The sequence below is a fragment of the Pistacia vera genome, unplaced genomic scaffold (assembly GCF_008641045.1).
Source record: "Pistacia vera cultivar Batoury unplaced genomic scaffold, PisVer_v2 Contig470, whole genome shotgun sequence".
NCBI classification, from domain to species: domain Eukaryota; kingdom Viridiplantae; phylum Streptophyta; class Magnoliopsida; order Sapindales; family Anacardiaceae; genus Pistacia; species Pistacia vera.
Genome location: NW_022196302.1, coordinates 705,635 through 722,031, shown reverse-complemented (window position 1 = coordinate 722,031; position 16,397 = coordinate 705,635). Strand labels below are relative to the sequence as shown.

General features: G+C 39.6%; 3 protein-coding genes across 4 annotated transcripts; 2 read left to right on the top strand and 1 right to left on the bottom strand.

Moving 5' to 3' along the window:
- Positions 1-521: 521 nt before the first annotated feature.
- Positions 522-5,023, top strand: LOC116146022 (1-acylglycerol-3-phosphate O-acyltransferase). 2 transcript variants are annotated; one of them, XM_031431432.1, is made up of 10 exons: positions 522-844; positions 1,209-1,445; positions 2,027-2,073; positions 2,212-2,330; positions 2,423-2,583; positions 3,010-3,119; positions 3,198-3,297; positions 4,121-4,244; positions 4,334-4,469; positions 4,717-5,023. In XM_031431432.1, exons 1-9 carry the CDS (start codon positions 627-629, stop codon positions 4,457-4,459), a joined length of 1,242 nt encoding a protein of 413 aa, XP_031287292.1. In that variant the 5' UTR covers positions 522-626; the 3' UTR covers positions 4,460-4,469; positions 4,717-5,023. The 2 variants fall into 2 exon arrangements, with proteins under 2 accessions (XP_031287292.1, XP_031287291.1); XM_031431431.1 differs by lacking the exon at positions 4,717-5,023 and having other exon boundaries at positions 4,334-4,710.
- Positions 5,024-5,761: 738 nt separating this feature from the next.
- On the bottom strand, positions 5,762-9,292 carry LOC116146021 (probable LRR receptor-like serine/threonine-protein kinase At4g36180). Its single transcript, XM_031431430.1, has one exon. It carries the CDS (start codon positions 9,290-9,292, stop codon positions 5,882-5,884), a length of 3,411 nt encoding a protein of 1,136 aa, XP_031287290.1. The 3' UTR covers positions 5,762-5,881.
- A 2,986-nt stretch (positions 9,293-12,278) lies between these two features.
- Positions 12,279-16,277, top strand: LOC116145970 (protein ACCUMULATION AND REPLICATION OF CHLOROPLASTS 6, chloroplastic). The gene is made up of 7 exons (XM_031431391.1): positions 12,279-12,681; positions 12,782-13,012; positions 13,155-13,379; positions 13,575-13,835; positions 13,943-14,909; positions 15,280-15,416; positions 15,822-16,277. The coding sequence occupies exons 1-7, from the start codon at positions 12,397-12,399 to the stop codon at positions 16,113-16,115; spliced, it is 2,400 nt and encodes a 799-aa protein (XP_031287251.1). The 5' UTR covers positions 12,279-12,396; the 3' UTR covers positions 16,116-16,277.
- Positions 16,278-16,397: the final 120 nt, after the last annotated feature.

The window sequence follows — 16,397 nt, the reverse complement described above, 5'->3', positions numbered from 1 at the left end:
TCGATTATTTCCTCATTAACTGCAATGTAATAGTAATATTAAACGAAAAAAAACGGTGCATCTCTCAGTCTACAAGTAACCTACTAAGCTGCACCCGCCCCCCTCTCCCTCATTATCAGGAGTCTTCCAGCTTTACAATGTAGCTAATTACAATTTTTGAATTTTTTTTGAAATTAAGAGAAAAATTTGTGGGACTAAATACACTACTACATAAAAAAAAAATTCATTTTGAGGAAAAAAATCTTGACATGTGAGGTTTAAAAGAAGCTGCCCTTAGTGCTGCCTTGACCTCGGGGATGCAGAATACTGTATTAACCTCTTTTAAAGATTAATCGAGATCCTCGTTAACAAAAACCAATATTCAGTTGGTAGATGTCGAATAAGATTTTCCATACTTGAGGTTCAAGAAAAGGAAAGGCTCTGTCGTTACGCACGTGCCACGTAACGTCACTGCATACGTCAGTGATAAGTCATCTTTGCCCCTCAAATTTTACTAAATCTAGCGCTCGCCCACCCGCCACACGAAAGTTCCAAGCTTTTGTGTGGGTTAAAATTCAACGTGGCGATATGTATATAAATAACAGCGCCTTTGAATCGCAAAACCATTTGCTTTGATTCCCAATCTTATGAATCTGATTCGTCCTCGGAGTCGGTGGTCTACTTCTATTTCAAAAATGGCTGAAGAAATAAGCAAGACCGAGCTACGATCATCTGCTTCTTCTACCTCATCAGAAACATCTACAACCGCTAAATCTAGATGGTTTTTGCCCTCTGTTCTCCGTTGGATCCCCACTTCCACCGATCATATTATCGCTGCCGAAAAACGTCTTCTCTCTCTAGTCAAGTAATTCTTCTCTCTACAAAACTTTATTTTATTTTTCTTAATTTAATTATTTATGTTGGATTCTGGTTATATTAGCCCGCAATTGTAATGTCTTATTTATAGACCAAATTGTTCATCATTCCAACTCGAAACCATTTAATTTTCCCTTTTTTATTTAATTTAATATATATATTTTTTAGTTTACTTCAATTTCTATTTTTTAAAGTTTCTTGAGAAAAAAGTGTTCCAAAAATATTATAGACATGATGAAATTTAGGTAGCATATGTTAATTGATTCGCTCCAGCTTCACGTGTATGTGTATTTGTTTATAGCTCATGAGAGCTTTATTGACGTGGGATGATGGGTGAATCACTCAAATTTCAGGACTCCATATGTTCAAGAGAAAGTTAATATAGGTTCAGGTCCACCTGGGTCGAAAATCCGGTGGTTCCGTTCTTCAAGCGATGAGCCAAGGTTCATCAACACGGTTACTTTTGACAGCAAAGAAGGCTCCCCCACTCTTGTAATGGTTCATGGATATGCTGCATCTCAAGGCTTCTTCTTTCGCAATTTTGATGCTCTAGCTAGTCGATTCAGGGTCATAGCAGTTGATCAACTCGGGTAAGATTTGACATTATGGCATGCTTGATTATGGTATTCCATGTGTCCTAAATGGTATGATTTGCTACAAGCCTTAGTTCTGAAATTTGTTGGTATGTTTAATGCTTGTGGTCGTATTGATAGTAAGTGCTTTGTATAGTGTTTAATTTTATTGAGCTTCTACAGTTCACCATCTTGATAGTTCCATTGATATTGACTAAAGATCTTGCTAATGAAATGGGAAGTTTCTCTTTGGTTACTTTTGTCTATGGTTCATTGCATGTGTAAGGGATGCTGAAACTCAATAGCTTAATGCTAAATTGTAGTCTTCCTGTTGGCTGGTGCCAAACTGCCATTGAAGCAAATATGGTGACCCATTTTTGGGCTTTTTTTTTAAGAACTTTGTAACTTTAATAAGATTACATAGCTGGGGTCTGTGTTCATTTCTTATGGTTGGTTCTTAACCTCTGCAATGTATTATAGAATTAGGTTTCTTTTCTTCCGTTTTTTAGTCATTTTGTTCATATAGCCCTCACAATGAACTCTTCAGGCTTTAGGTTCGTAATTACATACATTGGTTCTTAACCTAACCCTTTTTGCAGTTGGGGTGGATCAAGCAGACCTGACTTTACATGCAAAAGCACGGAAGGTTAGTTGTGATTTTGTACTACTTCCTGTTGGTTGTTTTTGCCTTGAGTTTTTGGAAAGTGCTCATTATACTACTCTATTATCTAGAGATAGGTTACTACATACAAGAATTTAATCTGTAATCTGTTTGATATCACAGAAACTGAGGCATGGTTTATTGATTCCTTTGAGGAATGGCGCAAAGCCAAAAACCTTAGCAACTTCATATTACTTGGGCATTCGTTGGGAGGGTATGTAGCTGCTAGATATGCTCTCAAGGTGATTACTTTCCCATCTTAATTTGTTTCCAGATCCTAAGAGTAATATGATGGTAACTTTTTCTTTTCTGATGATAATTGTATTTATTTCAGCATCCAGAGCACGTTGAGCACTTGATTTTAGTTGGACCTGCTGGATTTTCATCAGAATCAGATGCTACGTCTGAGTGGCTTACCAGGTTCAGGGCAACATGGAAAGGAGCAATTTTGAACCATTTGTGGGAGTCTAATTTTACTCCTCAGAAGATTGTTAGGTTGGCTTGTTGACCATATGTGTGTTTGTGTTTGTGTCTTTTTCTTTATTTTTGATCATGCTCTCTGCATTAATGTTATGAACATGCACCAAATGTTTTAGCCATTAAACTTGCTATGAGATCAGATTTCTTATTGTTTATCAATATAAAACTTCAGTTGGGGATTCTTTATTCAAATTGACTTTCTAATTCATCCTGTAGCTGTTGAGCATAGTTTTCATTTATTTAAACTTGGTGGCAGTTGTAATTTCCAATTCTTTTATACCTTCTATCCAAGTTTGATTATGTTTGACGTTCCCTTGGTGTTTTGAGAAATCATTTCTGGCCTTTTTGTATACCATAAATGATTTCAGATAGGTTTGAGTTACCTGTATTATTCCTTGGTTGTGGCTTTGGATATTTATTTATTTTTATTTCTTTTTGCAGAGGTTTAGGTCCTTTTGGTCCAGATCTTGTACGTAGGTATACTAGTGCTAGATTTGGTGGATACACATCTGAGAGCATATTGAATGAAGAGGAGTCCAGATTGTTAACAGGTATAAAAAGATTTTTTATTTTGTGTATGGCACACATACATTAATAGGTATCTTACTTTTTTCTTCTCTCAATTGAAGATTATGTATATCATACTTTAGCTGCCAAAGCTAGTGGAGAGCTGTGCTTGAAATACATATTCTCTTTTGGGGCATTTGCTCGGATGCCTCTTCTACACAGGTTCGATGCTCCGGCTTGATCTAAACTTATCTCTTAACATCAATGATCAAGTTCTCTTGCTTTTTGTTATGTTACATGCTTTAATCTTGTTGATTTCAAATTATAATATCTGGTAGTATCTTCTTTATATTAGCAGTGAAGAAAGCAAGACGTTGATTCTCAAGTATTATTCTTTTATTTATTTACTCTTTTTGTGTGTGTGTGTGTGTGAAATGTAATAATTGATTGTATCAAGTTTTTTTCAAAATACTGTAGTTAATGGTGCCTCTCTCTGGATAATGGTTTTCAGAGTGGTGAAGTAGAATTTAGGGGTGTGTGTGTGTGTGTGTGTGTGTGTGAAATGTAATAATTGATTGTATCAAGTTTTCAAAATACTGAAGTTAATGGTGCCTCTCTCTGGGTAATGGTTTCCAGAGTGATGAGGTAGAATTTAGGTGTTTGCTGGCTGTTCACATATGGTGGTTTCCCTTGGGAGTCTAGTGGACCATATTGGCCAGCCCCTTTGGCCCAAAGAATGGGGAAATATCCCTTTTCTACAAATGTATAGGAATGGTACCATCTAAATTTATTGTTTGTGTAGTCTATGCCTTTCATCCGAGAGACTCCTCTCATTGTCTTGCTAAGGGCCATCTGTTTTTGCCCTTACAATGATTTATGAGTTTAGGGCCACTGTCTTGGATCCACTATTGGATGTCTTAGGATGACGCCATATTTATTTTCAGTTAAGTGGGACTTAGTTTTGTTTGACATTCTTGATCTCAATATACAATTAGTTGGGAGGTGAAATTTTTATGTCTGATCTGTTCCATTCTTTTGTTTACAGTGCATCAGATTGGAAAGTGCCAACCACTTTCATATATGGTGTCAAAGATTGGATGAACTATCAAGGTGCGCAAGAAGCCCGCAAGCATATGAAAGTTCCTTGTGAAATTATTAGGGTCCCCCAGGTATATCTCGTCTACTCACTCTCTCCCACTGGCTTTTTTCTCTCTGTATTTATTAAGGCTGCTAAATTATTTATGATAAAAATATGCAGGCTGGGCATTTTGTGTTCGTAGATAACCCAAATGGTTTCCACGCAGCCATGTTCTATGCTTGCAGGAGGTTTCTTTCACCTGACCCTGATAATGAATCTTTTCCTGAAGGTCTTTCATCAGCCTAGAAAATGACAGGTTTTACCTTTCCCTGCCAATTTGTATAATTTAATTACATGAATTAATTGGTCAGATAAGCAAATTCTTTCTGGCAATAAGACATTCTTTACGCCCATGTAGTCTCCAGCCTTGTACATTAACACTGAATAAGTGATTTGTAATGTTAATGTGTAGATTCTTTTATGCCTTGGTTATCTGTTGTCTAGATGTATTCATGCATACCAGATATTTATCTTTGAACCAACCATAACATTTTTATGGGCAGATGTAGAAATAGAATAGGATCAATGTAAGACTTTAATCATGCCAGCCATTGCCAGCCAGGCTGGTGATTGAAGAAACTCATGCTGCTCGTAGCAATTAGCTAGCTGGAGCCCAGGGACAATCAATAGTTTACGAGTCTGCAACAAAATAAGGAGCTCACTGAAATTTTCTAGTTTGAGCTTATTAACTCCTCCCTAACCAGCCTAATTGGTTGGGAAGCTTTGGTTTAAATTTGAGAGCAAAAGAGCAATCCTGGAGTAAAACACTTAATGTTTCAGCTGCAAATTAAATGGCGTAAGACGAACCGTGTGTAAACAGTAATGTGTATGATTTATGAGCACTGAAATTTGGCCATTTTATTGCATTGACTAGTTTTGAGAGAGTGGGTGAAAATGAAATGCTGTAAATTAATGTCTAACTCGGACTTGATGATGACAGATTGAAAGATTCAGTATAAATAGTGTTGCCCTGTCCATTGTCATGACCCGATTAAAAATAGTGGGGTCGGGTCTGAATTCTGAAGTCAGAAGACGCATTGAATACCCTGTCAAACACAAAAACTCACAGACTCTGTCTATTTATCATCTATCTGTATTTACTACAGAATTTAAAAATTATAGCTGATAAAGTGGGACCCAATACCGGAAACCATACAACTTCCGTGCCACCAAATTATTGTTTCACTAAGCAGGGACCACGTGCTGGTCAATACACTAATTAAGCCTACGTGGCAAGAACCCAAAGAATCTAAGGGCTCCTGTTTGGTCTTCGGCCTTGTCAGACTGCAGCTCAACACATTCACGGATCCTGACGCCATCTCTCTTTTTTCGATAAAGACACTTTCAGCTTCGGTCTTCAGCTACTCACATTAACGGCTACTTTCCCCTGCCTTTATTACTCGCCACGTGGGATTCCTTATTCATTTGGCGGGAATGAGCAATGGGCTTTATCACCCATTTACTTACGGAAACATAGGAATTCAGTGGAACCCGCAACGGCGCCGTTGGGTCAAAGGGGAAATAAAGATAGAAAAAAGACAATCTTTAAGTATTAAAAAGGAATGATTTTTGATACAACACACATATATCTTAAATAGACAAAAGATAAATGTCCAAAGAATTGACTTCTTCACGGAAGTGATTCAGTATCAATTACAACAAAAATTTTCATATTGGGGAAGGTAGTGAAGTGGGATCAGCTGAGGACGGCATATCTGGTCCTACCCTGCAACCTTCAAGCATGAAAACAATGTCGGCCATTGATGGTCTATCAAGTGGATCAGGGGCTGTGCAAAGAAGCCCCACTTTAACACCTAACAAGAATTCTTCCCACTCAGATGACTCAGGGTCTAATTCCAGTAGTCCCGGCTCTAGTAATTCTGAAATTTGGCCCCTTTGCAATTGCTTTTTCACCCATTTTACTATATCTTCATCTTGTGTAAACATAACCGGTTTTCTCCCTGTTAGTATCTCTAACAATACAATCCCAAAACTGTACACATCAGCTTCTTTTGTTGGTTGACCGGTTAATGCTGCTTCAGGTGACACATAGCCTAAAGAACCAATTGGAGTAGAAGATGTTGAGGCCTCAGCTGGCGTTGCTATAGTTAACCGGTCTAGTCCAAATTCGGATAAATGAGCTTCAAAATCAGCATCAAAAAGGACATTCAGCGGCTTCAAATCTCCATGAACCATGTCAAGTGAATGCAAGAATGATAGTCCACGAGCTATGCCAAGTGCAATGAGGTGACGCATAGGCCAATTTAGCACATGTCCGTCTTGATGAGACGCTTCTTGAAGAAGAGTGGCTAAGTTTCCATTAGGCATGTAATCATAAACAAGCAGCCTTACATCAGGTGGTCCTGCATAGTAGCCACGTAACACAGTTAGGTTCCGATGCTTCACCTTGCCTAGCAATTCAGCTTCTTTACGGAAGGTTCCTTCATCAATGGAGCCATCTGGGAGGCGACGGATTGAGAGTACCATTCCATCTTGAAATGAAGCCTTGAATACAAGACCATATCTTCCTCTGCTTAGTACATTTTCCTCATCAAATTGCCTCGTAGCTTCCAATGTCTCTGCATATGTTATTTTGTTATTGAACATAACAAGTTTTGGTCCTCCATTTTCTCCGCTTCCACGACCCCTTTCAGCTCCTGAGCTTCCGCGTGCAGGGCTTGGCTTCTTCTCTCCACTTGCCTTATCTCTAAGCTTCTTGCGCCAACGTAAGAGGCTATAGATATAGCCACAACAGCACAATGCCAAAATACAAGCTCCAGCTACAGTAATACAGATCAATATAATCAGCCTCTTCCTTTTTCTCTTTCTTACATTTGCACATTCTCTATCTAATGGCTTTCCACATAGTTGACGATTCATTTCAAATACAGAAGGATCACTGAACCGAGAACCTAGCACTTTCGGAATCTCACCTTCAAGGTTATTCCTTGACAAATTTAAGTATTTCAAGCTAGATATGTGAGATAAATTTGCCGGAATTACTCCACTCAGGCTATTTGCAGAAAGATTTAGCACTGTTAGGTCCAATAACTTTGACAATGAGTCTGGTATGTGGCCTGATAGGTGATTTACGTCCAATGACAAAGAAGCCAGAGATGAACATTTAGAGATCTCCTTCGGGATTTCACCAGATAAATCATTCTGACCCAAATCAAGCTTCTTCATATGAGATAAGTGAGAGATATCAATTGGAATATTGCCACTCAAACGATTCAAACGAAGCTCAAGCACTTCAAGACCAGAACAATTACCAAGCTCTGCTGGAATCACCCCAGAAATTCTATTGCGGGACAATGAGAGAACAGCCAATGACGGAAGAAATCCATAGGTTGCCGGAACCTCACCAGTAAAGGCGTTGCCACTGAGATTCAGATATTGCAAACTAACCAAACTGCTAAAGCCTTCAGGAACATCCCCGGAAAACTTGTTCTCTTCAAGTCTGACAACTTGCAGACTCGGTAACCCAAAAAGCTCAATAGGCAATTCGCCAGACAAATTTTGCTTACTCAAATCCAGAGTAGATAGTTTCATCAAACTCCCAATACTCCCAGGAATCTCTCCAGAAAACCCACAAGCGCTCAAATTAAGAACCAGCAAACTCTTCAAGTTCCCCACATTATGAGGAACCTCCCCTGCAAATCTGTTGTAACTGAGGTTCAAAGTAGTCAAATTAATCAACGTCATTATCCCTTCCGGTACATTTCCTCTGATATCATTTTCGCTCAAATTCAAAGTTTCAAGCTGAGAAAGATTCCCAAAACTCATGGGAATCGAACCGGAAAACATATTCCTTCCCAAAGATAGAGTCTTTAAGGTCCCCAATCCACCCAAAAAAGCAGGAACTTGACCGGAAAACCGATTTCCTTCAAGATCAATAACCTGTAACAAGCTACATTTCGAAATCTCATTAGGAACTAACCCATACAGAGAATTATTGGCCACTCTAAACTCCTCTAACTTCACAAGATTACCAACGGCAAACGGTAGATTCCCAGAAAAGAAATTTCCAGAAAGATCCAACACTCTTAGAGTAGTCACATTAGTCAACCAAGATGGGAACACGCCACGTATGCGATTTGTTTGGAGGTCCAAAACCTCCAAACCACTAACACATTTTCCATTTTGCGGCTTAACAACACCCGTGAACGCATTAAACCCCAAGTGAAGAATCTTTAAAGAAGAGAAATTACCCCAAACACTGCAATAAAAACTTAGAGGAACCGTACCCGAGAGTTCATTTCGCGACAAAGACAGCACTTGAAGCGTAGAAATGCCCCCAATAGTGCCCGGAACCAAACCTTTAAGCGCGTTATCTTCCACGCTTAAATGTATAAGCGAAGAACAGTTTGATATGGCCGAAGGCAGTGTACCATACAAATCATTTGAGTCCAGCCACAAATACTCAAGCGCTTGAAGTTGACCAACACTCGCCGGAACTTCACCGGAAAATAAATTATACGATAAATTAATGAGCTGAAGCTGAGATTTTGATGAGAAATTCCCCGGCATAGCACCCGTAAAGGTGTTTGATGATAAATCCAGATACCGGAGAGATGGTGAAATATCACCAGAGATTCTCCCGGAGAGAAGATTATGAGCCACGTTGAGGACTAGTAAATTTGTAAGGTTAAAAATGGAGGGCGGGAGAGTACCGGAGAGTGAGTTGTATTGCAAGTAGATAGCGCGTAAGAGAGAGCATTGAGAAAGAGCAGTAGGTACTGAGCCATTAAAGTTGTTAGAGTGGAGGCTTAATTTGCGCAACTCACGTAAGTTAGCGAGCTCATCAGTGAGTCGGCCAGTGAGTTGGAAGCGAGGCAAGCGAAGCTCGCGAACTCGGTTGTTATAACAAACAATGCCGCGCCAGTCACAGGGAGCGGACGGCGTGGACGAGTCCCAGCCGTCAAGTGCACCAAGAGGGTCCCTCAGGTTGCGCTTGAAGGAAGTCAAGGCTTGTATCTCCGATAAAACCAAGGCGCTGGGCTGAGCGTAGACAACAAGGGTTGTAGTAGTGAAGTGGGTTAGTATGAGAAAGAAAAAAATAGCCGTTACTGTTGCCATGGAATGGTGGTCGTGGTGGTGGAGGGTGAAGAGTGAAGAAAATAGTTGTTAGGAGAGTAGAAGTGATGGTGGGGTTTGAGGAGGAGCGTGTGTTAGTAGTAGCAGAGAGTTGATCGTGGAGTGGAGTGGAGTGGAAACAGTGCTTGACAGAAACGACGCCTTTTGTTACGCCACAAGTGTGTTTTGTGTGTTTATTTAATTGGGTTCCCTTTCTCTTTCAATCTTTTCTACTGTGTTTTTGGTTTGGTTTGGTTGGGTTTCGTTCTCACTTCCCAAAAAGGTGCACAGCGTTTTTATTTTTATTTTTAATTTAAGGAAAACAACTGGGGCTTTTTTTTTTTTTAACTTGTTTGTCATAGGGAAGAAATCATTAAGTCTTGTGCTATCTTATCACGAGGGGTTTTCGTATTGTCACCTCACAGTCTAATAGAGGGTGTTGGTCTTTGTGACTTGGCCACTTGCATTTGGGTCAGCCGATGCTAGATTTCATGACAATATTTAATTTGCAAAATGTGCTTCTTTGACTACTGGGTGCTGCAACTCATCACAGTCCCTTTCAAATAATCTATTATGCCAAGTGTCAAAGAATTTGATAAAAGAAACTGGAGTTTCAAGTATAATATAGTCGACCAAATGCTTTTCTGAACATGGAATGTGACGATTTTTGGTAAAAATTAGACATTAGAATCATCAAACTGAGTTGGAAATGATTCTTATTACTTTCTGCTCCTTCCTTCAACAATGGCAAAGATCTATTTCATGCATGGTGGAAAGTCAATTATCCCTACTTTTGATTGGCTAATTTGAGTTTTTCGGCTCCTCTCCTCTCTCATGATTAACAGCTAATTTTTAGCTGTTTTAACTTAGACTTTTACAACAACTATCCAGACTTCGCCAAAACCTTGCAATAACAAGGTCATAATTTCCTTCTTATACTGGACTAAATTGAGCTTCATCCCAAGCCTTCATACTTGTATCCTTTGGCTCCATATTCAGCAAACCAACAAACATCAAGTATTTGCCTTTGTGAGATGTTTGATATTTGTTTTTTTCACCGTCAGGTACTTTTAGCCATAAACAGTGAGGCCAAATGATAAGTTAGAGATAGTCATAGTATGTTAAATTAGGCACACTACAATTTCCTTGCAATTAATGACTCACTCACGCCAACAACCACTATTCAATTCCATAATTTCTGGAATTTTAGTGAGAAACCAATCAACTATTATCCAACAAACAATTAGGGGCATCAGCCTTTGAGCTTAGTGGGCTTCCATGGAAGCATCATTGAGGAAAAAAGAAAAAGTGTTAAGACATGATTGTTAAGTTGTTTTGTATTAATTCTCTCTCATAATGCTAGATTGTCAATTATGATTGCACAAGTCATTGAGGACCAATTTTGTTATCATATTCATTAACAACCCACATCCACATGTTAGCTGCCATTGCCAAAAGTTAGTCTTCACTAATGTAAACCAGATGCTTCACTGTAAATTAATTTCAGTGATAATCCACCCACTGTGTTATAGATGGTAAACATCATTTTAAATTTATTGCTGAAAAGAAATCTCTAGACATGACTCAGTGCCTGCCATGTGATTTTTTGTGTTTAAAAAAAGTCCTATTCTACTGAAATCAACGGGACCAAGGCCCAGTCATTTTCCCTCAAAGCAACACCGAGCAGGGTTGGGCCTTCCATGACTATTGTGAAGATAATCAACGTTTAACATAATCCACCCAAGGTTTAGCCAAATCCGAAGTTCATACCCTAGTTCTATTTATTCCATATTCCCACCCTTCAACTAACACTGTAAGTTAATTTTAAATTTTGATTTGTGCAATTACCATCCTGCCCTTCGTTCTTATTTCACCCCACCCAATCACCATCACCCTCACCCTCACCATCCAACCACCACCACCACCCACCAAACCCACTCAATCGTCATTCAGGCCTAATTTGGCCTGATTCCGACGTCAATTGACCAACCCAACACCACCATCAGGATCCTCTCATCTCCCTCTCGAAAACCCCTCTCATCTCTAACTGTTTGCTTCCAAACCACCACCACCACAGTCGGCCATTCTTCTTCCCAACACTAGCCAGCCAAACCACCACCATATTCGACCCTTCTTCTTTCCCAACACATTCACCACAACACACAACAGTCAAACTAAAACTTCAGACAAAAAACTAAATAAAAAATCAGCTCCACGACCCAATCAAACTCCCATTTCAACTAATTTCACAAAACCCAAAGTTGAGTGGCGGCGATGAACAACGAGCAATCATGGTTGGGAAGGATGGGGGTTTTGAAGGGGAGATGCTTATGAGTGCAAGGGTGGTGTCGTTTGGGGTTGAGGCCGCCAAAATCAGCCAGAATCCGGTTGGAGACAATCGCACAACGCATAGAAAAACCTAAATGTGGTCGGTGTTTTCTAGGTTGGAATGGTTGGTTTTAATTGAGGAAAGGCTGGAGTTTTGATGTGGGAGGTTTAGGGAGGCAGATGGTGGTGGCTTTGGGTGAAAAAAAAGCTAGAAAAGTGGCAAAAAGGACGGCAGCTGGACTGATTTAAGAATACGCCCAGGCTGTGCTTTACGGGATCTATGGGGTGGGGGATCGCGATGGTCGACGAACGGTGGCAGCAAATAGTTAGAGATGAGAGGGGTTTTCGAGAGGGAGATGAGAGGATCCTGAAGGTGGTGTTGGGTTGGTCAATTGGCGTCGGAATTAGGCCAAATTGGGCCTGAACGGCGATCGAGTGGGTTTGGTGGGTGGTGGTGGTGGCTGGATGGTGAGACTGATGGTGGTTGGGTGGGGTGAAATAAGAACGAAGGGTAAGATGGTAATTGCATAAATTAAAATTTAAAATTAACTTACAGTGTTAGTTTAAGGGTGGAAATATGGAATAAATAGAACTAGGGGTATGAACTTGGGATTTGGCTAAATCTTGGGTGGGAACATGTCGTTTGCTCCCAGATAAATTATACAAGAGAAGAGACCTACCTACGCCTGAAAAGTAGGATATCGTCACACCTTTAATAAATCCGAACACCTGAAGCAAGGGTTTAAGCTGAAGCTCACGAAATAAAAAGGGAAAGTGCAATGCATATCCAAGGTCTGACTCTGAGACATATTGACTTTGGTCTTCGAAGTCCACTGCTAGTTCCTTTACCTCACCCTCGTAAACCCTCCAAATTCAACTCTTCCAATGCTGGTTGCTACACCGTTTGTTCCGCCAGCAAGTGGGCTGACCGCCTCATCTCTGACTTCCAATTCACCACCGCTGACCCTTCTCCTCTCCCCTCAACCACTATCACTCTCACTCCTCCTCCTCCTCCTCTTTCTCCTCCCGAGCGCCACCTCTCCATCCCCCTCGATTTCTATCAGGTCTGTATTTTATTTAATTTATGTTTTCTTTTTCCGGAATTTATTTTTATTTTTATTTTTTTTTGTAATTTAATGAGCAAATGGTATGAAATTTCAATAGATTTTAGGCGCCGAGACTCATTTTTTGGGAGATGGTATAAGAAGAGCATATGACGCTAGGGTTTCTAAACCACCTCAATATGGGTTTAGTCAAGAGGCATTGTTCAGCCGTAGACAGATTCTTCAAGGCGCTTGTGAAACCCTAGCTAACTCTAGTTCCAGAAGGGAATACAATCAAGGTCTTGTTGATGATGTAGACGAAACGATCCTCACTCAAGTCCCCTGGGAGAAGGTAATTGCTTCTTTGCCTATTTTGTTCATTCAACGTGAATAATGGAGTTGAACATAGTAAATAACAAGTGAAAGATCTCTCGAATTTTCTTTTTTGTTTGAGAGGAAGATTATTAATACTAATAAGTGTTGAAATTTGGTAGGTGCCTGGAGCATTGTGTGTGCTGCAAGAAGCAGGGGAGGCAGAACTGGTGCTTAGAGTTGGAGAGAGTTTATTGAGAGAAAGACTGCCCAAGTCTTTCAAGCAAGATGTTGTCTTGGCAATGGCACTTGCTTATGTCGACATGTCTAGGGATGCTATGGCATTGAATCCGCCTAATTTTGTCACAGGTTGTGAACTGCTGGAGAGGGCTTTGAAGCTCTTGCAGGTAATGCCAACAATGTTTTCCTTCTAGTTGAGCAATGTTAATTCTTTCTGAGGCTAATTTAGATTGGAAATTTATGATGATTCAAGTATTGATAAATGAGGTTGGCGAGTTGTTTTTTGTGGCTACAGTTTACTCAATTTGCTGCCATTCTTTCAATACACTGCTTAATTGTAATTACTTATATTGGCTAAGTAGGAGGAAGGAGCCAGCAGTCTTGCTCCAGACTTGCAGGCGCAGATTGATGAGACTTTGGAGGAGATAACCCCACGTTGTGTTCTGGAACTTCTAGCCTTACCCCTTCGTGATAAGTACCGTGCAAGAAGAGAAGAGGGTCTTCATGGTGTGCGTAACATATTATGGGCTGTTGGAGGAGGTGGGGCACCAGCAATTGCTGGGGGATTCACTCGTGAAGGTTTCATGAATGAGGCCTTCTTACGTATGACAGCAGCCGAGCAGGTAGCAGACTAGATTGTCTTATTAAGGTCACCTTTGGCCTTTATATGCATACCGATCAATTTCCTAAATATTTTCAAAAATTTTGAAATGTTTTTTCCCCATACAAGGTTGAGCTGTACAATGCCACACCACATAATATCCCGGCAGAAAGTTTTGAAGTTTATGGAGTGGCACTTGCACTTGTTGCTCAAGCCTTTGCGAGTAAGCAACCTCAACTCATTCGAGCTGCAGATAGGATGTTCTATCAACTTCAGCTGACTAAGCTAGTACCTTTAGGAGACCCTGTCTCTGTCTATTCTCCCAAAGAAAATCATGAGTTGGACTTTGCGTTGGAGAGGGGTCTATGTTCACTGCTTGTAGGTGATGTTGATGGGTGTCGTGTATGGTTGGGCTTAGACAGTGATAGTTCACCATACAGAAATCATTCTATTGTAAATTTTGTCCTGGAGAACTCAAAGGTTGATGATGAAAACATTGAAAAGGATCTTCCTGGGCTCTGTAATCTGTTGGAGACATGGTTGACAGAAGTGGTTTTCCCCAGATTCAGAGACACCAAAGATATGCTGTTCAAGCTTCGTGATTACTATGATGATCCCACCGTCCTGAGATATTTAGAGATGCAAGGAAATGGTGATTCACCCTTAGCTGCAGCAGCTGCAATTGTTAAAATTGGGGCTGCGGAGGCTTCTGCTGTTCTTGATAATGTAAAGGCTAGTGCAATTCAGGCATTGCAGAAGGTTTTTCCTCTTGGTCACCGCGACAACAGCATGAAGTATCAAGATGGAGAGAGAACCAATTATTTTCCTCTTGTAGAAACTGATGAGCCTATGGAGAAATTTGATCATGATGATTTTTTCATGGCTGATATTCCTGGAACAAGTAGTTCTGATAAATTAAATGAAGAGCAATTGATTACAGAAAAAATTAAAGATGCTAGTGTGAAGATTATGAGTGCTGGTGTGGTAATTGGGTTGATGACTTTTGCTGGCTTGAAGTATTTGCCTGCTAGGAACAGTATATCTGATCTACGAAATTTAATTGGTTTACCTAAGGCATCTGATGTCACTGATTTGGGTATGGTTTTTACTTAAGAGTCGCCTACATGAATCCTTTTTGGAACCATTTCAATATTTGCTAATGCCATGTCTTTTTCTCACAAGTGATGTGAGAATAACTGCTGTGCCTAAATCCTCTTTGCTACCCTGCCTTTTTTTCACTCTTCAACTATTGGTTCAGGATAAAATTCTTGATTTGTATGTTTCTAAAACTATAAGTCTTCATGGACATTCAGTTGATTTTATGGGAGAGCTTCCAAAATACATAAATCTAATTTTTGATTGATCAAAGGAACTGATGCAATGGCAGACGTTTCATATTTCCTTGTTTGCTTCTAAAATTTCATCTTCCTGAAGTTTTTAGTTTGTTTTCTTTATGAACTGTGCAGGGTCCTTCAGGTATGAAAATTCTGGGGAGGAATTACCTAGAATGGATACAAGGTTAGCAGAAGATTTAGTTCGCAAGTGGCAGAATGTCAAATCTCAGGCTTTTGGACCTAATCATTCCCTAGTGAAATTGCCTGAGGTAAGAAACTTGCAGTTATAGTTTTCTTTTGTAATTGTTTGAACACGCACACTCGTGTTGCGTTTTGAACTTTCACCTTCTTAGTAGCATTTGGGATATGCATTGAAATGGCATTTATTCGTTTTTTATTTTGTTTTGTTTTGTTTTGTTATGATAATACCATCTTCTGAGTGACTAGTATTTTTACATCAAGGGGACACTTCATTGGACTACTATATCAAGTATCAACTGTTTTGTGTTTCTATCTGTTTTTTTTATAAATGATCCTGTCTTCTGGGCTATGATACGTTGTTGACTAATTACTGATAGAAATCATGAATAAATGAAGTGTTTCTGAAATGTTGTGATCGACCACCATATCATGGAAAATCATCTGTGTTTCCTAACACTAAAAGAATCTGCCAGGTTTTGGGTGGTCAGATGTTAAAGATATGGGGAGATCGTGCAGCTGAAATTGCAGAACTTGGTTGGGTATATGATTATACTCTGTTAAACCTGAGCATTGACAGCGTGACTCTTTCACAAGATGGGAAGCATGCCTGGGTAGAAGCAACTGTAGAAGAGTCTGCCAGCCTCACAGACACAGTTCATCCAGAGAACAGTGATTCAAAAACCACAACCTACACAACGAGATATGAAATGTCAGGTTCGAATTCAGGATGGAGAATCACTGAAGGATCTAAGATCATTTATAAATAATGTATAGAATAGTTATTGCCATATGATAATGCCATCTTTTTATTGTCACCTTATATATGGAGGTGGTATTAGTTGATATTCCTTTGAATAATGGAAGGTACATTTTCCCCAAAATTTAGATGTGGTACTTTATAATAGTTTATATCTCTTAAGCATCTTGCATTTGATTATCTATCAAGAATTTCAACAGGGGAACGATGTTGATTGGATTGTATATTTATATCTTAGATATGTTGCTATAATAAAATTTAGCCTCAATCCAAAGCCACTACCTAGCTTACA